The 25,288-nt window shown below is 55.1% G+C and overlaps 10 protein-coding genes across 10 annotated transcripts; 6 read left to right on the forward strand and 4 right to left on the reverse strand.

Annotated features, from left to right (window-relative positions):
* Positions 1 to 2,205: 2,205 nt before the first annotated feature.
* LMH87_005165 (uncharacterized protein) lies at positions 2,206 to 3,010 on the forward strand (the record flags this gene model as incomplete). The annotated part of the gene is made up of 2 exons (XM_056202834.1): positions 2,206 to 2,355; positions 2,525 to 3,010. The coding sequence occupies 2 exons, from the start codon at positions 2,206 to 2,208 to the stop codon at positions 3,008 to 3,010; spliced, it is 636 nt and encodes a 211-aa protein (XP_056058351.1).
* A 3,034-nt stretch (positions 3,011 to 6,044) lies between these two features.
* LMH87_005166 (uncharacterized protein) lies at positions 6,045 to 6,245 on the forward strand (the record flags this gene model as incomplete). The annotated part of the gene is made up of 1 exon (XM_056202835.1): positions 6,045 to 6,245. The coding sequence occupies one exon, from the start codon at positions 6,045 to 6,047 to the stop codon at positions 6,243 to 6,245; it is 201 nt and encodes a 66-aa protein (XP_056058352.1).
* A 1,215-nt stretch (positions 6,246 to 7,460) lies between these two features.
* On the forward strand, positions 7,461 to 9,347 carry LMH87_005167 (uncharacterized protein; the record flags this gene model as incomplete). Its single annotated transcript, XM_056202836.1, has 5 exons — positions 7,461 to 7,571; positions 7,675 to 7,972; positions 8,026 to 8,438; positions 8,553 to 8,810; positions 8,862 to 9,347. 5 exons carry the CDS (start codon positions 7,461 to 7,463, stop codon positions 9,345 to 9,347), a joined length of 1,566 nt encoding a protein of 521 aa, XP_056058353.1.
* Positions 9,348 to 10,251: 904 nt separating this feature from the next.
* On the forward strand, positions 10,252 to 12,036 carry LMH87_005168 (uncharacterized protein; the record flags this gene model as incomplete). The annotated part of the gene is made up of 2 exons (XM_056202837.1): positions 10,252 to 10,924; positions 10,982 to 12,036. 2 exons carry the CDS (start codon positions 10,252 to 10,254, stop codon positions 12,034 to 12,036), a joined length of 1,728 nt encoding a protein of 575 aa, XP_056058354.1.
* A 316-nt stretch (positions 12,037 to 12,352) lies between these two features.
* On the reverse strand, positions 12,353 to 13,281 carry LMH87_005169 (uncharacterized protein; the record flags this gene model as incomplete). The annotated part of the gene is made up of 4 exons (XM_056202838.1): positions 12,353 to 12,725; positions 12,776 to 12,784; positions 13,078 to 13,184; positions 13,270 to 13,281. 4 exons carry the CDS (start codon positions 13,279 to 13,281, stop codon positions 12,353 to 12,355), a joined length of 501 nt encoding a protein of 166 aa, XP_056058355.1.
* Positions 13,282 to 14,021: 740 nt separating this feature from the next.
* Positions 14,022 to 14,555, forward strand: LMH87_005170 (uncharacterized protein; the record flags this gene model as incomplete). The annotated part of the gene is made up of 2 exons (XM_056202839.1): positions 14,022 to 14,359; positions 14,435 to 14,555. 2 exons carry the CDS (start codon positions 14,022 to 14,024, stop codon positions 14,553 to 14,555), a joined length of 459 nt encoding a protein of 152 aa, XP_056058356.1.
* Positions 14,556 to 14,776: 221 nt separating this feature from the next.
* Positions 14,777 to 16,138, reverse strand: LMH87_005171 (uncharacterized protein; the record flags this gene model as incomplete). The annotated part of the gene is made up of 1 exon (XM_056202840.1): positions 14,777 to 16,138. One exon carries the CDS (start codon positions 16,136 to 16,138, stop codon positions 14,777 to 14,779), a length of 1,362 nt encoding a protein of 453 aa, XP_056058357.1.
* A 1,882-nt stretch (positions 16,139 to 18,020) lies between these two features.
* On the forward strand, positions 18,021 to 19,943 carry LMH87_005172 (uncharacterized protein; the record flags this gene model as incomplete). Its single annotated transcript, XM_056202841.1, has 1 exon — positions 18,021 to 19,943. One exon carries the CDS (start codon positions 18,021 to 18,023, stop codon positions 19,941 to 19,943), a length of 1,923 nt encoding a protein of 640 aa, XP_056058358.1.
* Positions 19,944 to 20,197: 254 nt separating this feature from the next.
* On the reverse strand, positions 20,198 to 22,392 carry LMH87_005173 (uncharacterized protein; the record flags this gene model as incomplete). Its single annotated transcript, XM_056202842.1, has 5 exons — positions 20,198 to 20,505; positions 20,568 to 21,638; positions 21,691 to 21,753; positions 21,817 to 22,076; positions 22,130 to 22,392. The coding sequence occupies 5 exons, from the start codon at positions 22,390 to 22,392 to the stop codon at positions 20,198 to 20,200; spliced, it is 1,965 nt and encodes a 654-aa protein (XP_056058359.1).
* A 1,592-nt stretch (positions 22,393 to 23,984) lies between these two features.
* On the reverse strand, positions 23,985 to 25,179 carry LMH87_005174 (uncharacterized protein; the record flags this gene model as incomplete). The annotated part of the gene is made up of 2 exons (XM_056202843.1): positions 23,985 to 24,721; positions 24,786 to 25,179. The coding sequence occupies 2 exons, from the start codon at positions 25,177 to 25,179 to the stop codon at positions 23,985 to 23,987; spliced, it is 1,131 nt and encodes a 376-aa protein (XP_056058360.1).
* Positions 25,180 to 25,288: the final 109 nt, after the last annotated feature.

The following is a 25,288-nucleotide window of genomic DNA, read 5'->3' on the forward strand; positions in this document are numbered from 1 at the left end:
GGGTAGGTTATGCAGTATTCTCTGCCAGTGGCGATAGGTGCTAGCTTCTCCGAACCGATGGAAAAATTAGCCGTCCAACGAACAGCATCACTCCGTGATAAATTAGCACTTAGTAGGTGTTGAATATACGTCTTCTTTCCAATAACAAGGGGGCGTAATGACACTGGGCGAAGGCTCATATTTATTATTCCGAGCGGTAAGACCGGGCCGGCGCATTCTATACCTGCCCACTGAAATATGGCAATGTCACTCAGTCATGTAACTGAGCTCCCAGCTGGGCGCTGTATTTGGCGCTCTCAAATTACCATCATACACTGTGCAGATTCCTGCCAGGCTGCGTACGGCCGAATGTAGGCTTCTAGGAAGAAACGAGCAAAGTGCGACCCTGCTTTGGCCTAGCCACGCAGCCTCTCGCCACTCGGGCCCTGGCTACGGTACAGTGTAGGGCGAGCATCGTATTCACGGGAGGACGGCACGCCCTGCAGGGTGACATCCAAGTTGAGCGCACATGCATGTGCTGCGGACTGCGTTAGTGTACCGGCTTGTGGCTCCGGACCTCTTGACAGATCAAGAAAAGCAATTCTAGAAAAACGGTATCTAGAATTCCGTCGCATGTTTTGATGTCACTGGGGAGGAATTGTCTAGCGCCGGTACTGTCTTAGATGGTCTCTGGGGCGCGGCACGACCAAAAACCTCGCTAGCATGGCGGATCTTCTTCAGCACAAGCTCTAGTGCGGTGTTACGTCCCCTGCTGTTGTAGATGCGGCCGAGGTGAGAAGGATGCCCGGGAACAAGACGAGATACACTTTGTAGTTAGCGGGGACGTCCAGTCGTTGCTTGCAAAGAAATAAAAGGATCTGGAAGACTGGAGTCGTAGGGCAACCGATAAACCCACAGAGTGACGTCGCCATGTGAGCTTGTTGCCGCCACAAATGCCCTGTGCTTGGCAAAGGAGAAAAAATCACGAACAAGGTCAACAAATTCAGAGACACACCCCCGCCGATCACTCAGACATCGGTTGTTGACTCCGCCATGCACGCAAGCCATTGGCACGAGTGTGGCGGCGCCAAGTAAACAAGGACAGCTAGTAAGGTGGCCTTGGGTGGCAATAAGGAACTAGAGACGAGGAAAATACGAGGCCTGTCCTACTGTATGAAAAGGCTACCGGTAGATCGGCGCCCCTTTCTTCATGCGGTGCATATATCAGAAACTGAAGTTTGCTGAAGTTTGGCTTTCTTTCTTTTCTTTTTCCCGGTCCAATCCAGAAATAGCGTGGCCGCCCGGTCGGCCCATCGCGAAATGATTGGGCATCGGCAAAGAAGAAAAGTAAATGAGCCAGGGATTGGCTGGAGCCGTGCAGGTTTGCTCTCAAACCCGACTAGCCAGGGGCACGGCCGCCACGGCAGCAGCTTAGCGTTATTGGCTCATTTAAACTACAACCCGTCCGCCGTCCTCGTGACTGTACAACCTGCAAAGCAGCATGAACGTCCTTTGTCCCAAGATGAGCTCAGTGCTGCTGCCCCCCCCCCTCCTGTGTGTGTATTCGAGCCCGGGCTGAGAGCGAGAAAGCCCCTTCCTGGGCTTGTTCACACCACCCCGTGGCTTTTAGCTGAGCTTGAGCTCCAGACGGGACCCTGGCGCTAAGAAAAGGAAGCTAATCACAATTGCCATTACGCGCCTGGCCTGCACATGTTTGGGGAGGGAAAGCAGGGAAATGGTCACGATGCAGTCTGTGAGGATACTGTACTTTTCTCGCCTAGGACCGCCAGAAGATGCTGGACCAAGCTCTCCGGATGCCCACCGCGCGCCCCCGTCCAATTCTTGGCCTTTGTTGCGGGTAGCCGGTGCCTGTAATGGGTCAAAGCTCGTGTACTCCGTAGCATGGGCTTGCATGGAGACGCAGACCTCGTACTATTTTCCACCAAGCGACCCCCCCGGAATGTGTTGCCAGTGGCCACCACCACACCCATTCATTCAGCTTGCCTATTATTGGGCTTGGCTGTGCCGACGTAGCAGAGCTTTTTATTAGTGAAATATAATTAGAGGCCCCATCCCGCGTTCCCTCCCCGCGTCCCTCCCTTTGCTCTTCACACCCCAGTCCAATCGCTTTTTGTACACGCTCGTTCATACCAAAGTCTCTTTCGTTGCTTTCGTTATTCCACCTTTCTAATACCACAACTACTTCAACCTTAATATCAACCGAAAATGCGTTTCACTGCTGCTCTCGCTCTCGGCGCTGCCGTCGCCGTCACGGCCCAGTCCTCCACCAGCAGCGCCGATGCTCCCAGCTCTTCCCAGGAGACTTGCCTGAAGAACTGCGGCCTCGACGTCAACTGCAAGGCTCACTGCATCACCGTACGTATATAAAACACCGATACATCTCAGCAGGTCCATTTTGTGGGAGGTTCAGATTTGTCTTGGGCCAAGTTTTGCCTAAGCCTACTTGGAAAACTACTCTGAACCCCTGCCCAGTGCGACTTCGTTTTCCGTCAATTGCAGCTGCTGACATGGTTGTGATTTCTAGGTTCCTTCGCCCAACGAGGACCAGGTCAACAAGACCACCCAGTGCGCCGCCAAGTGCCCCCAGGGCGACGGCAGCCCCTCCGACACTGACAAGTACGCCAAGTGCCAGCAGGACTGCATCAAGCAGTACTACTACAACACCGAGTCCGGCACCCCCGACAACGGCGCCGCCAACACCGGCTCTGGCTCGGCTGGCTCCTCCGCGTCCAGCGCCGCCACCGGTGTTAGCAGCAGCCTCAGCAGCGCCGCCAGCTCTGCTTCCTCCGCTGTCTCCAGCATCGTCAGCTCTGCTTCCTCTGCCATCTCCAGCGGCGCTAGCTCCGCCTCCTCTGCTGCCTCGAGCGCCTCCAAGACTGAGGGCAGCTCCTCCGGTTCGCAGACCTCCGGCGCCAGCTCGACCCCTTCTGCCACCGGGAACGCCGCCGCCAGCCTGACTGGTGCCTCGGCCACTTTCTTCGGCCTCGTCGCTGCTCTCTTTGCTCTGTAAATGGACACTGCCTGGTAAATTGTTGACGTTTCGCGCTCGGATGTGTGGCGCTCTGTTAATTAAGTGGCTTGAGGATGTAATGTGATCAGGATCGCCCATGGCAGCAGGTCAGCGATAGACTGGCTAGTAATATATACTTAGTTGAACTGGAGTTGCGATTTGCGGCTCGAGGCTTAATAAACATGGTACATCTCTTCACTTTGATTTCGTTAGGTTCGTGATCTTTGCGCGCCATCCCAGTTTGGTCGCGTGCGACTACCCTATACCTTAGCTCGAGATACGCGAAACGCCGTTTTACGGACTACACGAAGGCCTGTAAGGGCCATCTGTCGGGCCAATTAAATTAGTGCATAGTGCTTCGCCTCATCTCATAGTATTATCAGTCCTTCTGAATTCGATCGGGAACAGTCTGCGGTGGTGAGGTAAACTGTTCAAATGATGCCACGATAAAAATTACATGGGGCGGCGACAAATCGAAAACGATTCTCTTGCAGAAAATGTGTTATGTTTGCTAAAAAAAGGGCCAAGATACACTAGAGGATGCAATTCACCATCTTTCTGCCACCAGAAAGCATCCATTGATCAGGAAGATCTCGCACACTGTTGTGTAGAAGTGTCGATGGGGGCCTCCGGGGGTTGTTAATTGTCCTTCGGGACAAGCTGTGTTGGTGAACTACACCGGCAGCGACGTCATCAAAACGATCTATATGAAAGTGCAAAATGACAGAGCCAAGTCAGTGCTTCCGTATAAGACAGCCACGGCAAAAAAACGGCAAGCTCATTACGATTCCGACATGCTGCAAACCCGCCGAGAGAGCAGCTACAACAAGGGGGCAGCAGTTAAAAGAGCTGCGGCCTCGAACATTGCAATGGTTGTAAAGAGAATCGACAGTTTATCATCAGCGACCAGAGCTTCCAAGAGCGAACGCATGGCTATTTATACAATCACGGCTGTTTCTATGGTAAGTATTACGTATGGCCCAGTACCACCAGTCACCGCGGCGGTGATATAGACTAGAGTACCAGCAGACAAACATGAATCATGCAAAGTGCATGCGCTTTGCCTTTGAGAATTAGTACTAGATCCCAGTTGATTGGGGAGATGATGTAGAGAACCTCGATTCTTGCGGTGTAGACGCAGCTATAATGGCGAAGAGCATCGGGCCAGTGACAGTTGATCCGCCACCAATAACGGCTGTTATCGGCGCGGAATACACGGCGTTGAGAGGAAACGCTTTGTAGAAATAGATACAGACAAAGATCCATGTATCTCGGATTTAAAATCCCACGAGACACAGGCCAACCACCAGACCCCGCCCATATGTATCTGCTACGATGCCGTATGGCACAGCGAGCAGCAATCCAGGCAGCGCCTCCAGGAAGACTAGAAGTACCGAATCTTGGCTACTCCACTCTATATCTCGGGCAAATTGCAAAAGCCCCTTCCGGAATGTTTTGATGCCCGCCAATATGGTCGGGATCATGAGCTGTGTAGTACTCGCGGCAGACGCCGAGCTCAAGCATTCGAAGCATTGGGCTCTCACCCATGAAAGACGGCATGTCGATGACGATTGAGAAACGTGACGCAAATGTAAAAAGTACGCCATGTGGCGAAATGCCGTTTCAATGGCCCCAACTTGGTTGCATGGCCATCATGGTCGACCTCGTTCGAACGGGCGTCCCCAAGTAAAGGCGGGCTCTCCATCATTTCACGTCTGACTAGCGAAATATTCGATGAAAATATCAGATAAGTCTAACCGCTGTAGAGGAGCGAATGTAAAGTAGACGGCATCTTACGCTACCCCTGTGATCAGGCTGCGCTTGTGGCGCGCCCATCTGTGTCTGTTGCGCCCGCCTTACGCGTGGCGTATTCGTGGGCTCAACCCTCGAGGCTGCCTATATCATCACCCGTCTCTGACGAAAACCGGCTACCATAACCATATTTCCAATTACCATTTAATTAACCCCGCGCGAGATTACGATTTTGTGGTGTGTGCAACACTTCTACCTTCGCACTTCACGTCATGTGCGTTTGTTAGATTTTGAGGCCAAAAGTCCGCTGTACGCCCACTTCTTGGATATATTGCGTGGACTCTCGACAATCCGCGCATTCGGATGGGTCGAGCAAAGCGTGGCTCTCAACATGGCGCTTCTAAACCAGTCGTAGCAAGCCATGTACCTCTTGGCAATGATTCAGCGGTGGCTAAATCTATCTTTGAGCATAATTGTCGCTATAACTGCGACGGTGCTTGTTGCATTTATGACGCGACTTGATGCTGATGTGTCCATATCAGGCGCGTCACTGGTGACTCTGATGACACTGAGCCAAAGCTTGGTTGATTTCATTACTTTTTATGCTATCATGGAAACGTCCATCGGAGCGGTCACTCGCGTCCGCACCTTGGCGCAAAGCATAGAGTGAGAGAGAACGCCCGGCAAGGACACAGTGCCTCAAGATGCGTGGCTGCCGCACCGTGAGGTTATTGTTCAGAATGTATGGGCAAGCTATGTCGACTCGCCATCAGCCTGCTCCCTCCGCGGTCTGAGTGTCAACATTAGACCTGGGGAAAAGGTTGCACTATGCGGACGGTCTGGCAGTGGCAAGTCGTCATTTATTCTGCTCCTCCTCGCCTTGCTGGAGCCATTGAATGAGGCGGGACACAACACTAGCCTTGCCATTGACGGCGAATCGCTCTTGTCCATAGACCGCCAGACTCTTTGAGAACACCTCGTCACTATACCGCAGGACCCTGTCTTCTTGCCCTCAGGGAGCACGATTGCTCAGAATCTTGATCCATTTGGTGCGGTTTCCCGAGACCAATGTCAGGACATCCTTTAGCATGTCGGCCTTTGGTCGGTGGTGCAAGACCACGGAGGCAGCTTGGATGCTGTTTTGCAAAGCTCATCGCTCAGCCATGGCCATCGTCAGCTAATTAGCCTGGCGCGTGCAGTGCTCAAGCGCAGAGTTGGCGGCACCAGTCTACTCCTTCTCGATGACTTGACGAGCTCCGTTGACGCCTCCACCGAAAGCAGAATGATGGAGATTATCATGGGCGAGTTCCAGACTGCCACCGTCATCATGGTCTCCCATCGACTCGGCGTTGTCGTGGACATGTTTAATCGGGTGCTCATAATGGACAAGGGCCAGCTGGTCGAGGACGGAGCACCGCGCACTCTGGCAAAGACGGACGGAAGCTGGTTTGCACAGCTGTTGAAATCGGCCAAGGAGCACTAGGTGGACGCAGCGGCAAGGGTTGTGCCAGTCGCCACCGAGCTCCATGGCATTGTTCCAGCGAGTGCCATCCGAAGGGGAAAAAAAACCCCCTTCCGCGTGTTTGCACAGACGCCCGACATTTCGTGTGGAGAGGCGCCGATGGTGGCTGCAGGGATACTTTTGGAGAAGACAGTGCCGCCGATGCTCCAGACACGGTCCTGGTATTCTTGGGTAGTTGATCTTTATCAAGGAGATAACAGAGTCAAGCGCTCTGGTGTTTGTAAAAGCGCATGATTAGTCTGCGGCACGCTGTGTACATAGAATATTGCAGAATATCCTTAATTGGCGCGCGAGACCTGCCCACTCATTGATTGTTCTGTTGGTACACGTGGCCTGGAGAGTCTCCAAGTGAGGCCGGGGCTTGGAGGTGAGTGCGCCGAATCCCCACTGCAGTGGTTCTGCACCTGGGGCCTTGTGGTGGCGATGGTGAGCCACAGGGAGAGCCACAGGAAGAGCCACAGGTCACCCAGGTCTGGCTAGTAGAGTACAGAGGAGGTAATCGTCAGTCATGAGCAGAGAGGAAGAAGAATTGAGAATCACAAGTACAGAGTTCGTCAAACCAAATGTATCAGTGGTATTTTCAAGCAACAATGCAAAGCGTCGGGTGCATTATGCTGGTCTGGAATCCGTTGAGGCTGACTCGGCGTCGCATCCTGATGAGGTGGCTCTTTCGGAGGCCGACACACGGGTTTCGACAGCCTTCTACCACGCTTCCAGTTGCCCAGCCACTGAAAGTTGCCCGGCCCAGGCCCCTGGCCCGCCTGGGATACTCCCGAGCCACTGCTACCGTACCAGTAGGTACTGGTAAAACAGGCCCCGCTGGCTCTGAGGCGCCGACTAAAGAGCCCACGAGCCGCATTGCACCACCCAAGGCACAAAAAGACCCGGAAGATAAGTACCCACTCTGGTTGGAGGTCAACCAACCCCCGCATAAATTCTAGGGTCCTCAAATCAACGTGTCCTTTATGTCGGGGTAGCTTTCCAGTGCCTGGATTTATTCTTTGTTCACCTCTTTACCTTTTTTACTTGTCTCCCTCCCAACCTCACTCTTGGTAATTTCTGCATCCTCGAGCGCTGGCACGTCATTGGCATACTTTGTCCACCTGCCAATTTCTTGTTTGATATCTCCCTCTTGTGTCTCGTGTTTCCTGGCTCTTTTGCCCACCGTTGGTCATCATGAAGTTCAACGCTGCTGCTGCTGCCACTGCGGCGGCCATGTTCGCTGGCGTCGCCCACGCCGAGGAGGCCGAGGCTTCTCCTGTTGCCGTCGAGCTTCCCACCTTCACCGTGAGTACATCTCTCTTCAACAGCAGCAGTCGCGTCGACGCTGCCAGCTGCCAGCCGGATTCGCAACCTGGAACCAGTTCGCTGACTCTCGCCTTCTCTCCAGCCCACTGCCATCAAGGCGGACTTTCTCGAACAGTTTACCGATGATTGGGAGAAGCGCTGGAAGCCCTCCACCGCCAAGAAGGATATGAAGGATGCCGATAAGGACAAGGAGGCCGAGGAATGGGCCTACGTCGGCCAGTGGGCTGTCGAGGAGCCTACTGTCTACAAGGGCACCGAGGGCGACAACGGTCTTGTTGTCAAGAACCCTGCCGCTCATCACGCCATCTCGGCCAAGTTCCCCAAGAAGATTGACAACAAGGGCAAGACCCTCGTCGTCCAGTACGAGGTCAAGCTTCAGAGTGAGTTGAAATGTTTCCTGAACAACCGTGCAAACGCTGACATCGCCTCGCAGACGGCCTCGAGTGTGGTGGTGCCTACATGAAGCTTCTCCGCGACAACAAGGCCCTTCACCAGGATGAGTTCAGCAATGCTACTCCCTACGTCATTATGTTCGGCCCCGACAAGTGCGGCCACACCAACAAGGTGCACTTCATCTTCAACCACAAGAACCCCAAGACTGGCGAGTACGAAGAGAAGCACCTTACCTCTCCCCCGTCGGCCAAGATTGTTAAGACGACCGAGCTCTACACTCTGATTGTCAACCCCGACAACACCTACGCCATTCGCCAGAACGGAGAGGAGGTCAAGTCTGGTTCTCTTCTTGAGGACTTTACTCCCGCTGTCAACCCCCCCGCCGAGATTGACGACGCCAAGGACACCAAGCCTGAGGACTGGGTTGACCAGGCTCGCATTCCTGACCCTGAGGCCAAGAAGCCCGAGGACTGGGATGAGGAGGCCCCCTTCGAAATTGTCGACGAGGATGCCACCAAGCCCGAGGACTGGCTCGACGAGGAGCCCCTCTCCGTCGCTGACCCCGAGGCTCAGAAGCCCGAGGACTGGGATGAGGAGGAGGATGGTGACTGGGTCGCCCCTACCGTCCCTAACCCCAAGTGCGCTGATGTCTCCGGCTGTGGTCCTTGGGAGAAGCCCATGAAGAAGAACCCCAACTACAAGGGCAAGTGGACCGCTGCCTACATTGACAACCCCGCCTACAAGGGACCCTGGGCCCCTCGCAAGATCAAGAACCCTGCCTTCTTTGAGGACAAGACTCCCGCCAACTTCGAGCCCATGGGTGCTGTAAGTTTTCTCCTCTCCTTGGATGGCGTTGACCCTTACTGACCTTTTTAGATTGGATTTGAGATCTGGACCATGCAGAACGACATCCTCTTCGACAACATCTACATTGGCCACTCTGTTGCCGACGCCGAGAAGCTTGCCGCCGAGACCTTTGCTCCCAAGCACGCCGCCGAGAAGGCTCTGGCCGAGGCCGACAAGCCCAAGGTCGAGGAGCCCAAGTCGCCCTCCGACCTCAAGTTCCTTGACGACCCTGTCCTCTACGTCCGCGAGAAGGTTGACCTGTTCCTCACCATTGCTCAGCGCGACCCTATTGAGGCTGTCCGATTCGTCCCCGAGGTTGCTGCCGGTATTGGCGCCATCATCGTCTCCCTGATTGCTGTCACTCTTGGTCTCCTTGGCTTGGGCAGCGCCGCCGCTCCCGTCCAGGGCAAGACGGCCGAAAAGAGCAAGAAGGAGGAGGGCTCCAAGGCCACCACCACCGGCGCTGAAAAGGCCAAGGGTGAGGCTACTAAGCGTAACACTCGCAGCCAGAACTAGAGCACCTATATATCCCTGAGACGAAGGCGAGGCGGAAGAGACAACGAGGCGGAATACCAAAATAAAATTACTTGTGTTTATAGCTGAAATTTGAGACGAAGCCGGATGTGTACTTTCTACGAAGCAATGTTGTGTTATAGCCATGAAGCTAGAGCTACATGGGAGTGCTGGGCATGCCAGTTGGCATTTTTCTCAAGTATGAAGATGAAGATCAATGCGAAAACAGTACATTCAAGTCGTTGCAATTATCTGCCCGAGGTGTCCCTATCAATGTGAAATTTATAAATTGTCAAAAGTGGCCGAATTTCATTCCGGGTGTATCCGTGGTCACTGGTCAATGCAATGGCCATGGGCAAAGAAGGCCGGCGGCATTGCTATTGCTCCGCTTGTTCCACCTTAAATCTGATCTGGGTACATAGATGGCGCGCCCTCTGGTCCGGCACCACAGCGGTGTCACGCAATCTCGTCATGGCGGCTCAGTACCAGCCAACAGGGAAGGCGCGATGAAATTTGAAGGCATCGTAGCCTGGCAAACAAAACCGTGCCGGTAACGGAGAAAAAGTGAGACGGATTGTACATGCGGTCTGCGCCCTCGGTGTCTGCGGAAGCCGGCGGCCTAAGCTTAGGTGGTGAAAAGGGTGGGTTCGGTTGAAAGGCTGGGGGCCCCCACATGTCCCTCTCCTACCCCGACCATAACCGCGCCTTCTGTAAACTAGTTGCTCGCAAACGGTCTCCACGGTCATTCTGGAGACACAATCCCGCCCCAAATAAGAAGTCCTCCAGGCCCTGCCCCCCATTCTCTGCTTTTAGAATTAGTACGTTGCTCTCCTCTCGACATCCTCATCCCCTCCCATCTTCCCACTCCGCTGACGATTGAGCCCCATCGTCTCCGTTGGTTGTAAAGATGCGTCGGCTCATCTCCCGCAGCGTCTCTGTCAGCGCCGCCGCCCGCTCACCAGCTTCGTCTGCTGCTCCCCGCTCCTCGCTCGCCGCCATGTCGTCGTCCAAGAGCAGCCAGCAGGCCGCCGTGGCCGCGCGACGAATCCATGCCACGGCCCAGCAGATGCGTCCCGCGGCCGCCCTGGCCTCGACCGCCACCAGCTACCCGACCACCCACGACAAGATCCAGTCGGTCGAGGACACGCCCTACTTTGTCGACAACAAGTTTGTCCAGTCCAAGGCGTCCAAGTTCATCGACCTGCCGGACCCGGCCACCAACAACCTCGTCACCCGCGTGCCGCAGATGACGGACGAGGAGATGAAGGCTGCCGTCGCCAGCGCCCAAAAGGCGTTTGAGTCGTGGCGCAACACATCCGTCCTCCACCGTCAGGCCATCATGTTCAAGTTCGTCGCCCTCATCCGCGAGAACTGGGACCGCCTGGCTGCCAGCATCACCCTCGAGCAGGGCAAGACCTTTGCCGACGCCAAGGGTGACGTCCTCCGTGGTCTGCAGGTGGCCGAGGCGGCCTGCGGTGCTCCCGAGCTTCTCAAGGGCGAGGTGCTCGAGGTTGCCAAGGACATGGAGACGAGAACCTACCGTGAGCCATTGGGCGTTGTCGCTGCCATCTGTCCTTTCAGTAAGATGATTACCATTATCCTTGAAACTTTAGTCTTTGCTAATTTGCGAAATCCAGACTTCCCTGCCATGATTCCCCTCTGGTGTATCCCCATTGCCACCATCACCGGCAACACCCTCATCCTCAAGCCCTCGGAGCGTGACCCCGGCGCCGCCATGATTCTCGCCGAGCTTGTACAAAAGGCCGGCTTCCCCGACGGCGTCGTCAACGTCATCCACGGCGCGCACAAGACCGTTGACTTCATCCTCGATGAGCCCGCCATCAAGGCCGTCAGCTTCGTCGGCGGCAACAAGGCCGGCGAGTACATCTTCTCGCGCGGCTCCGCCAACGGCAAGCGTGTCCAGGCCAACCTGGGCGCCAAGAACCACGCCGCCGTGCTGCCCGACTGCAACAAGAACCACTTCATCAACAGCGTCGTCGGCGCCGCCTTTGGCGCTGCTGGCCAGCGCTGCATGGCCCTCAGCACCCTCGTCATGGTCGGTGAGACCAAGGAGTGGCTGTCCGAGGTGGCCGAGAGCGCCAAGAAGCTCAAGGTCGACGGTGGCTTCGAGGAGGGTGCCGATCTCGGCCCCGTCATCTCCCCCCATAGCAAGGAGCGCATCGAGAAGCTCATCGCCTCGGCCGAGAAGGAGGGTGCCACCATCCTACTCGACGGTCGCGGCTTTTCCCCCAGCAAGTACCCCAATGGCAACTTCATGGGCCCCACCATCATCTCCAACGTGACTCCGGACATGACCTGCTACAAGGAGGAAATCTTTGGTCCCGTCCTCGTCTGCCTCAACGTCGAGACTATTGACGACGCCATTGAGCTCATCAACAAGAACGAGTACGGCAACGGCGTCGCTATCTTCACAAAGTCGGGTCCCACCGCCGAGACATTCCGTCGCAACATCGAGGCCGGCCAGGTCGGTATCAACGTCCCCATTCCCGTCCCTCTGCCCATGTTCTCCTTTACCGGCAACAAGAAGAGCATTGCGGGTGGCGGCGCGAGCACTTTCTACGGCAAGCCCGGTATCAACTTTTACACGCAGCTCAAGACGGTGACGGCCTTGTGGCAGAGTAACGACGCTGTGGCCAAGAAGGCGACGGTGTCTATGCCCACTCTGCAGTAAGGAGTTGAGTAAGGAAAAAAAAAGCTTGTTGTATTTTTTGTCAAAGGACTGCGCCATAGTTTGCAATGTTTTATTTAGCAATGTGACAAGCCAAACTGTGAAGAAATGGTTCATTTATGATAACGACCTACGAGCGCTTAACTATCGTGAATGAAAGGCAGCGGCAGGCTTTCTGTCAAGCCTCTGTGGTGAAAACGTGTACCTGTACTAGGTGGCTGATGTGACTGGTTGGAGGAGGTACTTTGGCCCTTTCATGGTATAAATCGCACAGATCTAGTTCTTTCTACCATCTCACCTTGGCAAAAATAAGTAACGTTTAAGTATAGATGCACGTACCAGCGGTAGCTGGCTCTGTCGCCAGACAGGCCGACCCAGGCTCCAGCAGGTCGGGCCGGCCACGGGCGCGGCAACGCACTCGGGTCTTTGTATGCTGAGCGGGAAAGCAGGCACTGGCGCACATCTCAAAGGAACTTGTCCATCTCCCAAATTGCCTGGCATCATATGGCGAGGAGAGGGGGATCGTGGTCTGATCTGGCCACGCCACCTGGGGGCTGAGAAGAGGAGGGCGCATGATGGGTACAAGCAGATTGCCGAGTGGTTTGTAATGACACTTCTTGGGGTTTTCAGATGCTATGAGGTTCGACCGCTCGCATATAAAAAACATGGTGCCTAGCTTGCCTATTTCTAATCTGTTGTATTTAAATAAGGTATTTGTATAATCATGGCTTGTACGTCTTACATGTCTGTCCTGCGCCAGATCACAGCTCGATAACAATGCCAGATTTCGCTGCCGAGAACCTTAAAAACGCTTGATGGAAACCCACACTCTACAATGGATGGTTCGGGGAGCTATCCTTGTCTTGTCTTGTGAGGAGCTCATTCAGCCTGACGGGTCTCGATCCCCGGGCTTGCAAGAGCCACTCGTGTGCAGTAGTCTAGCTGATGCCGAGATTCCGCAACGGCATCCCCCCAGAGTTTGTCCACCATTCGTAGGCAGCTTCTGTGCCGATCGAGCGCCAGAAATAGCCACTTCTCATATACTGTGGCCTTCTCGGCTTTGTGCCTTTATTGTATGGCTCAGACGTATCATCTATGCGGCTGGCGCAGCATCGCGACCCCCGCCTCGACGACTCGTAGAGAAACCTTGTCTACAAATCTCTCAGAAAATCATGACGGCATCTTTCAAATCTCTGGCTTCGGGGCAGTGCAGAAAGACAGAGTTGCTCTGCTTACCCCGCGGCCCATCGGAGGCGACGCGCCGTCGTATATGCACTTGGCTGGCATTGGTGCGGGGTGTCGCACCCAGGACTCCTCTGCATGGTGACGGTCCCTGCGGCCGTGTTCTAGAGCCCGGCAGAGACGAGACATGGCTTGGAAGGGCTGATTTTATGTAAAGGCCAACTTCATCGTCTGGTAAATATCCGTGCTTGGACTCCTACAAAGACTGCCCCACGGCCGCCGAGGGGTTGTAATCGAGGGCGGCCCTACCATCTACACTCGTCGCCAGAACGAAGCGTCATCGTCAGCGGCCAGTGCTTGCTAAAAAGATTAGATGCTTGCGCAAAATTATTCTCGCATAGACGAATCGATTAGCAGTTGCTAATAAACGCAGAGCTGGTAGTCGAGACATCCATTCGGAGTAGACGCACGAGGCACGGCTGAGGAGTAACCATACGTAATAAATTGATCCTGCATCAACCTCGCAGCAAATCATGGCGAAGCCCTCCAAAATAAGACCAGAAGGGGTGTTGACCTGATGCAAGACGAGCGTCAGCTGCAATGCCGGGGCGCTGCTCCCAAGGCTGCTGACAGCCACGGCAAAAGATGCTGGAGATGTTCTCGATTGTTGAAAGACTCTCCGCGTGGACCGAGTGCAATTTATGTCCCAATATGTTCATGTATAGTCATCTCACTGCATTTATATTGAGGCCTGAGCTGAGCCATCTCATGCAAACGCAGTACGACTCTGGAGCTGACGACGCAGTATGCAGCTTGGAAAAGCTCGGCATCTCGCAGAACCGCAAGCTATAAAGGGACTGGATTGGCGCCGGGAAAGGATCTCAACAAATAAATCCATCCAGAAGCCTCACTCACAAACAATTACGCCTTCTTCTCTCTGTACAATGAAGCTCCTAGGTGTCTACAGCGTCATCGCCATCGGCCTCGCCGCCGCCGTGGCTGCCGTGCCCGCGGCAGAGGCCAACGCAAACCCGAATGACGTCTTCAACGTCCTCGAGGCCCGCAAGGGCTGTAGCGGCAGTCGCAAGAACTCTGACAAGTGCGGCGGAAACCGCCTTGGTCCGCAGAACTCGTTCCATAACTGGTATGTTGACCTCTCGGCGGCGATGGCAATCCTGGCAGCACAGCGGCTGACTGCCTCTCCCCTCCCCAACTTTAGCAAAGGCCGCAGTGGTAAATGCTGCGCCAAGAACAAGAATGGGAGCGGCGGCTTGGATGTTAACAAGGGCCAGGGCAGAGAGGACTGCGGCTTCTGTTTCAGTGGCAAGTGCTCGGGTTAGGATTCTATCGAAAGAGCTATATTTCTCCAAGAGCAGAATAGCAGCTGAATATCAGAAAGAGTATCAGAAAATGCATCAAGAGAAACAAACCTTACGTGTTCTTTTCTGTTCGTGCACATGACAATCATCAAAAGGAGGAGCGGTGATCAGGACATTATTTCGTATGGGCAGACACTAATCACGATACACATCTCTCCACCAGCTTTGCGTTCCAGGCCATTCTACTCTGAGAAGACGTTCGCAATCAAGTTGCTAAAATCATCGTCACTATTCACATAAACAGATCGCAGGTGGGGCAGCCGCCTCTTTAGCAGATCAATCGCCTCATCCGCAGAGTCTCCGTCGCTGTCGCTGAGGATCAGACTTGGCTCAAAACCGCCCACACCGAGCTCACGCAGCTTTGGAAACATGACTGTGCCGCTCTTCAGCGTCCCCAGATCAAACATCAGCGGCAATATGCACTCCTCCAGCATTCGACAGTGCTTGGAGAGGGACTCAAAGGCCGCGGCGGCGGACAAGCCGGACTGCACAGTGAAATTCAGCATCCGTAGACATGGCAAGTGGGAAAATATATCGTCAAAGTCTGCATCGGAAAATCCAGAGTCTAGCGAATCGACAGTTGTGCTCTCGGCCATCTCATTCGGTCCAATCGCTAGAAATTCGAGTCTAGATAGCTTCTTTAGAGACAAAAGGTCGTCGACAGCGAGCTTCGTGGGCCTAGAAAAGGTCAAATCTAGCCGTTTCAGACCTGGCAAGGAGTAGCAGAGATGCTTGAGAACGTCTCCATCACCATCTTGGACGTCCAGCTCCAAGGAGCTGATGTTTGCGAAGACCTTGACTAGAGCCGGGACCGCTGCGGCAGTGGTATTCATAACAAGGCTTTTAAGTCCCTCGAACGGTGCCGATGATGCCTCTGCCAATATTCGCTCCAAGATCTCTTGCGAGAGCTGCCTGCCGATCGCCAGCCCGGAAAGGGCATCTCGATTTGCGAGGTGCAGCAAAAGCTCGTCGCTAATCAGCTGGTCCATTCCAAACATGAATTTGACGTCTCTCAGCGAGGCATATTCGGCAATAAAAGCGTAGAAGAATCTTTCCGTAATCTTGGGACCAGGAGAATCCATCAGAAGCTGCTGCAGCTTCCAGCAGCTGCTTCGCAGGTGGCCGAGCAGCTGCTCGTCCAGGTCTCCGCCGTAAAACTCGAAGCGCTCGAGCGGCGGCTGCATGTACTGCCGTATATGATAGAAACTGCCGTCCTCTTCCGGGCGATACGAGTCGAGAGAGACGCTCTTGAGGCTGCTGAACTGGAGGCGCTGGAATCGGGCGTGGCAGGTGGCCGCGTCGTCGCCCGCAAACGAGAGGGACGTCATCTTGGCGGCGTAAATCTGCTGGCGGTCTTCCGCAACCTGAAGCAGATTCTCCCATGCTGCCATCTTCCACAAAACGTCTGTTGCGGAGGAAAACCATAGCTGGTTGACAAGGCTGGCTGCGACGAGTGTGCGAGAGTCACTCTCCAGCTGGTCGAAGATGTTGCCGAGAATCTCAGGGAGCGTCAGAGCCCAGCTCATGGCTGATGAAGACTCCATGGTCCAGTTGTGAGAAATCGAAAAGCGTAGATGCAAGGTGGAAATGCAGGCGCACACGTATGCATGAGGGAGCAAACAAAGTGCCTGTACTCCGCTTGTCCTAGTAGCATAAAATAGACATGATTTATATCCTTGTTATTTTCATTGTTTCTTTTATCTTGCTAATTTCTCCTTATTTCTTTTAGCTCTCTGTATTCTTCGTATTCTATTCTATTTTTCTAATTGTCTTTTTTCTTTCTTTCTCTTATTCCTCTCTTTTATTTTATTCTATTTATATTTCTTATTTATAAACCTTTATTTAATTCCCTAGTTATTCTTCCCTGTACTACTAGCTAATAGCTACTTAGAAGTCATGAACTTTCTTTATTCTGCCGATTCCTGGTTAACGTTGATATATGGGCTATTAAAGCTGAGAATATGGAAATTATATCTGGCCAGAAAATCACTACATCTCTCCCAAGTGGCTTGCAGAGGCGGCGCTGTTGCGTTGTCAGCCGTGGTAGCGATGTTCTCCCCCCGGACGTTTCTTCTTTGTGCGACGCTGTCCGCCGTTGACAACCAAGCCTGTTTGAGTCCCTCCGCAAACACTGTCCAATGCTGGAGGAGTGCATACTGCCACTGATGTACGCATCCCTACTGGTGGCTTGGCGCGGCGCATGTACCGGTGGTGTGTAAACAGTAGGTAGCCTGCAAATACGCCCCGACAGTTAGACGTAAGGCTGCGGTTGTACGGAGGGGGGCTTCTGTTGCATCGTAGAGTAATTTCCCGTTATTCTGATCGTACCGCCACCAAAATGCTGTCACCCATGTTGAAACTGACAGGGTGCGACCATACTAATTTGAAGCCCCCGACGTTCAATGAAATTGTTACTAATTTCCGAATCGTCTCCAATACGTTGGTGACGAGGACCGTCGTATTCGTTCTTCTTTGGCCGCTCATCTCGGTGAAGCATATTAGCAAGAACGCGCCACGGGCCGTCAGCGGTGTGCGCTGCAGCCTTGCCTCCATTATCTCATATCAACTAGTTTCAATGAAAGACAAAAGCCCATCCTAGCCTCGAGTTTTCACTGCAATGTTAAGAAACAGGAAGACAGTCAAGGGGGAAAAAAGGTGCCATGGGAGCTGCTTCACCGTGAGCAGGGTTTTACAGGATGTGATGTAGTGGCTTTCCACTTAGTCGCAAGACAAGATGAACAGAAAAATGGCTCCAAGCTGGTGGTCATTAATTGTCACAAAAGTCTTCTTGGCAGGCCCGGTAAATCAATGTCGAATGTACAACCTTGTCCGACGGCTTCCCTTGCTGTAACAGTGCACAGGCCTTGGCGGATGGAGAGATGTGACAAACAGTCACGGTACGGCTTATGCCTCCAGACCTTTGTGCGCCCGGGCGGCGGTGGATCATCGTCTATCGGAAGATGTGAAGAAATGAGACGGAAAATCAGGAATAAAAAATAGAGAGTGAAGAATCCCAAGTCATAAAGCTATACATCAACAATCTTTCCCCTGCGGAAAGGAGCCGCTGACCTGCCACCACTTCTTCCTCCCCTGCCTCTTCAGAATACGCTCACATAACCCCGACGACGGGCAAGCTCCACGCACGTCATATGGCGAGCACCACCGACAGCGGCGACGGTGTGTTTATGTTTTAGCATCAACGACAGACACAAACATGCCAAGCACAAAATCCGCCACCGGGGCAGCCTAAGTCTGTGCAAATTGCGCGACTCCATTAGCCGCGCATCAGCCCTCTCGATATCTTGGGTTCGCCGACCCAGAAGCCGCTGCCCACATGGACCGCCATCATCAGTGACATCACAGCCGTCATCATCAGCAGCAGCATCGCCCTCGTGCGGCGGCACCACCACCGCAGCCACCACCACCATGGCGCTCACCGACCTGCCGTACACCATCTTCGCCGACGTCATCGCCCGCCTCTCCCCGCGCGAAGCCGTCGCCGCCCGGCGCGTCTCGCGGGCCGTCCGCGCCGCGCTGACCCGCCCCGAGCTGTGCATCAGCCTGCTGCTGCTGCACTTCCCGCGCGCTCGCGAGTCGCGCGAGCTACGAACCATGCTTCAGCGACGTGACGCCTCCGCCCAGCTCGAGAGCGTCTGCTGGGCCGCCGCGCTGGCCGCGACGGCGCGCCGCTACCACCACCTCGGCACGGCGACGCCCCGCGCGACGCAGACGCTCGCCCCCGCGCCGGCGCCCGACTCGGCCGCCACGCTGCGCGGCGTCACGCCCTGGCACCGCTTCCTGCGGCTGGACGACAAGACGGCCGCGTTCCACTACTGGGATCCCGCGTGGACGTGCGACGCCGATGCGGGGCTGCTGGTGCATCCGGTCGCGGGACGGCGGTATGTGCTCCGGAACGTGGAGGAGCGCGGCAGGACGTGGCCGGTGCCGTTTGAGACGGAGGGAAGGCTGGTGAGGCGGGTGCGGCTAAGCCATGGGATTCTAGTCTTTGAGTGGTGTGAGAAGGAAGAGGGAGAGGGAGAGCAGGGCGCGCACAGGCACTTTGCGACGGCGTATGATGTGAAGAGGGTGCGGAGTGATGGCTGCGGGGACGGGGACGATTTCTATACGCTGAGAAGATATTTCAAGGTTGGGCTCGGCAGCGAGCATGAGATGAGAAAGAACGAGTGTACAATCACCTTTCGCGCTGAATGGAAAATTCACAGCCTCGGCATCTTGCTGCGCCATGAAGACCGCTTCTTCTCGACACACAACAGCACGCACTACGCCGTATACGTCTGGCAGCCCCCGCGCTCGCCCTGGGCGGGCGAGGACGAGCCTCTCGAGCGGCTCATCGTCTGGGACATTGGCAGCAGCCCTTCCGGCCCGCGCATCATCGCCCAGCTGACCAACGCGCAGCTCGACCACTGGGGCGTCTGCCAGCGCGGCAGCCCCTCGCTCCGCGGCCTGCGCCTCGACGACCGCACCCGGGATCCGTTCGACGGCCTCCCCTGCGGCCACGTCTTCTTCGTCGAGGAGGAGCACCGCTGGTCCGCCGGCCCGCACTGCAGCCCGACGCCGCCGCGGCTGCACCACGTCAAGACGACCGGCATCCCGCTGGGCGTTGCCGGCCCGCGCTGGGTGGACGAGTGCGGCAAGGTCCGGTCGGACGAGGAGAGCAGCAGCAGCCGCGGGAGCCAGATGCCGTTTTGCCGGCGCGACAGCCGTGTCTCCCAGGACGCCGCGGCTGCTGCTGCTGAGATGGAGACGTGGCCGGGCCGCTGCCCGTGTTGGCGCCACGACGACTTTCCGTACCTGACCGTCTGCGAGGTCCACGATGCGGGCGCCGGGGTGCGCTTCAGCGCGCGGCACTGCTTCATGCTCGAGACGCTGTCCGTCCATGTGAAGCCGCGGCTGCGCGTCCATGGCGTCGCCGCGACACCACTACCAGCGGGACCGACGACGACGACGACGACAACAACAACAACCCGCGATGCATCGTCGTCGTCGCAACGCGCACCACGCAGAACCAACAGCACATCGCAGGCGAGCAGCATGAGCAGCCAAGGCGCCAAAACCGCGAATGGGGGAGGTGTTGGTCGCGCAGGCGAGAACACGTCGCGACGGGGGTACGGCCACCATGAGGTGGTCGGAGAGGAGGAGGAGGAGGGCAGTAGCGTGGTTGCCGGTAGTGATGCCAGCTCGGACAGCTCTGCGGCGGCGCCGACCCGGGAGATTCAGTTTGCGGATGATGCTTGGGCCAAGCTCCTCAACGCGGGCTACATCTGTGGCGACGAGAGATGGCTGGTTGGACAGAACAGCGATGGCGCGATTACAATTATGCATTTTTAAACGAAGCGATTCTTTTTCTCTCTCTCCTTTTACGGTTATATACGGGCAGAGGGGCGCTGGACAGGTTTCGCACATATATTAGAAGCACGTGAGGCTTTCGAGACACAGCATCGACGCTCCAAGGGCATTATAGAACATTCAACTTTTGGCTTCTTCTTCCGAAGCAACGGGCAATTTGATTTTAATAGTAGAAATATATAAACGCCATTCGTCTGCAGTGCATTATACAAGAAGGTGGATTATTTTGTTGCTGATCATACAGAGGCCTCTTCTGCGTCTGGCAGCTTGAGGAACCCGCCATAATAATCGTCGAGCCATCGGGCGGCGTTGGCACCAGACTCGTCGAGGCCAGCGTCCCAACGGCCGATGGAACCGACGTAGCCATCTGGCCGGACGGTCACAATGGCCACCTCGCCCGGTGTCAGTCGCCCAAGCCATTTTTCTGTGCAGCGCATGCCGCGGGTGTCCTGCTCGGGGACGTTGTCAAGGTACAGCGTCCATCGGCTTTCTTGCAATAGAGGGGGGAGGTCGGAAATTTCAAATTCGTGTTTGGGCATAGTTGCTGGAAGATAGTGTTAGCGAGATGTTCCTCTCTGAATGTGTGGCGGCTACGGATATGCTTACTGATCAGGGAGAATGTGAACAATTCGCTGGCTTTGACATAGCGCTCCGGACGAGTGTATACGTCTTCGGGGACTAATGGCCTTGGCTGGCGCGCGTACGACGCCGTTGCCGCAGCGGACAATGCGTTTACAAATGAGTTGCGCGAGGCGACCGAGTTGCAGAATGACTCGAGAAATGTGGCAGATTGGAATACGTCCCACGCAAAGAGATATATTCGAAACTGGCCCATCATCGGAATGTCGAGTTGGATGTCTACGGGGTTGGCATCGATATAACGAGTGACTTTGGCAGGAGGGAGGATGCTTCCGGGGCGAGCAGCTTCGGAGCACGGAAATGCTGATTCTTCGTGGGCGGCACACGGCCTTGTGAGGATACTGGGTCCATACTCGGCGCCGATTCCCGATATGAATCGGACGTTGAACAGAAAGTTCTTGGCTAACGCAACAGCATCGCCGTTGGCAATCTGGTTGGCGTGCTCGTAGTCGAAGTTGACGAGGTCGAGAGCGACCTTGCGGCGTTCCTCTTCGTAGCTAGCCATGAGTTCTGGGCGTGCAAAGCCTCGAGCGGCAAGGTTGAGCTTCCATGCGAGATTCCATGAGTCGTGCATCGCAGTATTCATGCCCTGTGCTGACTTGGGCGAATGGGTATGGCTAGCGTCACCGGCAAGGAAGACAGAAGCCGACTCGTCGCTGAAACGGCTTGCTAAACGCTGCCCGACTTGATAGCGCCCAAACCATTCAATGCAGCTCCAGTCGATATTAAACGGCGCCATGATCTTCCGGGCTTGCTCCATAACGAATGCTTGTCCGAGGTCGTCGCCTCTAGCCAGGTCGGCCAGCGCTGTCGGTGATTGACATGATTTGAGCTCAATGTACAGTCGGGTCATGTTGCGTTCCCGTGGTACTATCAAGATGGACCCGTGTACTTCTGAATAGACGAGAGTCTTGGACCAAATGTCGGGGAAATCTGTGATGAGCTCGCCATCAAGAACACCCCAGATGGCAGGCTGCGAGACACCTACGGCTTCAACTCCGGGGATGGCCTTGCGAACCCGGGAGTGGGCGCCGTCGCCTAATTCTGTCATTAGCACTGTCGATGGGGAAGTAGCGAGGCAAGAGCTTACAGCCAATAAGGTATTCTGCCAGAAGCGGCTGAATTTCATCGCTACCCAGGGCCTTGTAGTTGACTTGGAGAGTGGATTTGTCAATTTGGGTCGAGAGTTGCTCATATGAATCGAAGGCAACATTACGTAGGACTTCCTTTCCACGCAAACGCATATCATCCATGAATAAGTCCTCAACCATTCCTTGATGGGCGAGCAGAATACATGGGTCGAGAACGTCGATTACGGGAGGATAGTGGACTTCGCGGCCCAGCCGGTGGAGCTTTTCGGTCGGAGTACTACGCCAGAACGCAATGTCGAATACTTTGACGCCGCGTTGCAATAGAGGATCGGCTAGGCGCATCTGGCGGAATGTTTCTATCGTCTTTGGCTGCAGTCCGTCGGCACTGTCGACATGTGAGCGGCAATTCAAACAAGCAGGATGCAGGAGAGCAAGTACCGGCCCACCGTTGTCTTCCCGTCTCTCTCATCTATCACTTGTACATCTATGCCAAATCTGGCGAGGTTGCATCCAAGCATGAGGCCCGCTGGGCCAGCGCCAACGACACAAACTTGACATTGGGGTGTCGACGCCTTCGGCAGTTGAAGGCGGGAGAGTGAAGCTGATACGTCGCCATTGGGAGAGGGCGAATGTCGGAGTATTTGCTCTTCACTGGGATGTTGACCCGGAGACCTCACCTCTTGCAGAATGCCCGGCGCCATGGTAAGTTTTGTGTCTGGTAGGGTATTGTATGTGAGTTGGGAAAGCGGACGTGTCCAGCGCCGGCGATACTGGCTGTTGGATAAAGAGTGCAAAGGCGTGAAAAGAGGGAGGCGGCTGTCTGAAGAGTTTTATGAGAATGCAGCAGAGTCCAGCAAGCGAATCGATGGGTTGGTCCTTGCCAAAGAGGGAGGCTGTGGTTGTTTCGGCTGTGCGAACGGCAGCAAACGAGTTAGAGTTCAACTGGCCGGGAGGTTTAATCCTGCGGTAAACGTGTCGCTGATCGGGCCACCGCCAGTACGACTGATCGTCGCAAGATAGCGGCAGGAATGTCTCAGTACGTCTTGGGTAGTCTTTATGTCGAGTAGCTAATGCAGTGGTAAGGGGAAAAACCAGACCACCGGCCGTCGCTCTCGCAGGATGTTGTAAGTGTGTCGTGGGGTGGAAGAAAATTAGCACACAATAAAGTGGGATGGAAGCAGCGACGAATGCTCCCGCCAAGATGAAACGAGGGCAAAGAGGAAAAAAGAATTGGAATAGGCAGAGGCAAGCCCCAGGAATAATAGGAGCTAAAGCCGGTGCTGGTGAGTGGGAAAGTGGAATCGTCCATCGACTGTATCGTGAGATGGCATGATTTCTGGCGCGCGGTGGAGGTCGGACAGCCGTTTCTGGCCAAGGCTGAAATGGCTTGCAGCAGCGAGACTTTTGGGCAAAAAGTAAGCCAAGCGTGTAACAGGAACCCTGCGGATGGCCTAAATGAATGCAAGTTGCTGGCCGGCGGACCCGGAAAAAAAAGTCGCAGCAGGCCAGTCAGTCAGTGTCGCTGCGGCCTGGGCCTGCGCCTGCGAGGCCTGCGGCGGGGCATCGCCATGTCAAAGTGGTCTGATTTTGAGGCCCAGCTGGACACTGACCAAGGTGTCAAAGTGGCGCCATAATCTTTCCCAACGACCTCTAGTTCGGCAGGTATATTTAGTTATTATGACGGATGGCCCTTTGCGACGCACGCGACCGCTCCGAAAAGCTCCGCGCACTAACGTACCAGCATCAGGCTGGCCACCCGTGCATCATGTAGGTAGATTCTCGTCTATTGGTTCATGCATAATCTCGCTCCGCGCGGCGTCGACCATCCAAGATGCACATGGGGCCATCGCCGACGCGGCCGCATGTCTCGCCCTCTTTGTCGCCCTGCAGCGCTGTTCGCAGTGTGATGCGAGTCAATATCGAGCCAAACGAAAAAGAAATATCGCATAGGTAGCGCACGGTGGCCGGAGCACTCGGATGTCGTTTTTCTCCTCCGCGCATAATCTCGCGAAGGTCGGCAGTGGTGTTGTGGCGGGAGGAATAGACTGACTGTACGTAGCAGCTGACAAACAGACGCGCACCTTAGACCGTTTGCCTGCTGCATCAGTACCTACCTTATTGCCTCGCCAATCAGAGCTCACACACAAACAGCTCGTAAAAGTTGACTGCATTATTTCTACAAACAACAAAAAGGACTATACAATCTGATTACGGCTTGGCTTGTTCAATTTCCTCCACGCAAAGTTCCAAATGTCCGTTTTCTCCCGCTTCGTCCGTCTCGTGACAGCTCACACTAGTCTCGCGCGACGAGCACCGTGCTCTCACCCCCATCACCACCAGCCTTCTCCTTTTCAAACGAAGCGTCCACGTCCTTGATCACCTGGCGGCCATTCCATTTGGCCATGTACTTGTCTCCCTCAATGCGTCTCTTATATGACATCCAGTCCGGCATGACGCGCATCAGCGCAGCTAAGCCAGCAGTCTCTGGCAGAATGACGTTGCCACTGCGGCCGGTGAGCACTTGCTTGACGATGCCTTCGGCCACCGTGTCGACTTCCAGACTTGGCATCAAAAAGTCGGCGCCCTGGTCAAACCCTTGGAAGAGGGGTGTCTTGACGTGGCCTGGGTGCACGGCGACGGTGCGGACCTTGGGCGCATTGTATCGAGTGACGAGCTCTGCCGAAAGGCCTTCGTGAAAAGCCATCGCCGCGGCCTTGGACGCCGCGTAGTCGACAAGGGCGGGTGCGGTGACCCACGATGCTGCCGAAGCAACTGTCACGACCATACCATGGTTGCGCTCAACCATGCTAGGCAGGAATGCCTTGGTCAGCCAGTAGTGGCACAGTGTGTTCACATCAAACGTGAAGCGAACGTCGCTAGGCTCCGATTCGAGAATGGTCTTGCCTCTCACAACGCCAGCGTTGTTAATCAGGACCGTGGGATGCCCAACCTCGATGCGAATTCTCTCCGCAACGTCCTGCACACTTGCTGGGGAGCGAAGATCGCATTTATAGTGGTGCACTCGCGAGGCTGCCTTCTGTCAGCCATCTCCCAGCACCACAAAGATAGCCCAAAGGTCCGGATGGTTACTTACATGTAGCGAAGGTCATCGGCTGGACGTCGAGGACAACCACCTTGATTGCCAACTCATCAAAGAGCTTGACCATCTGCGCGCCGATGCCAGCGGCACCGCCGGTGATGAGAACAATCTCACGCGACCAGTCATATCGGTCCTTGACCCAGTTATTTCGGGTCTTTTCAGACAAATAATTGACAATGGTTCTGATGAGTCCCCAGTAGAAGAGTTTCTTGATGCCTCCATATGCTTTCGGGTGGAGAATAGACAGGTCGCTACCGCGCTTGGTGTACCGCGCAAGCAGCAGCAGCGGAAGCACCAGAGACGGGTTGAGGGCTGTCCTAGCAAACAGCTTGAAAAGCGGGACGCTGTAGAGGCCCTCGCGGGGGAGAAAACCTTGGTGCATGGGCATGATGAAAAGTAAGAAGCACGGTTACGCGTCGCGGCTTCTGCGGAGGTAAGGCGACCGACCGGTGCTGCAGATGGCTCGGGCGGATGGATCAGACGATGGAGACGCTATG

Source organism: Akanthomyces muscarius, chromosome 1 (genome assembly GCF_028009165.1).
Source record: "Akanthomyces muscarius strain Ve6 chromosome 1, whole genome shotgun sequence".
NCBI classification, from domain to species: domain Eukaryota; kingdom Fungi; phylum Ascomycota; class Sordariomycetes; order Hypocreales; family Cordycipitaceae; genus Akanthomyces; species Akanthomyces muscarius.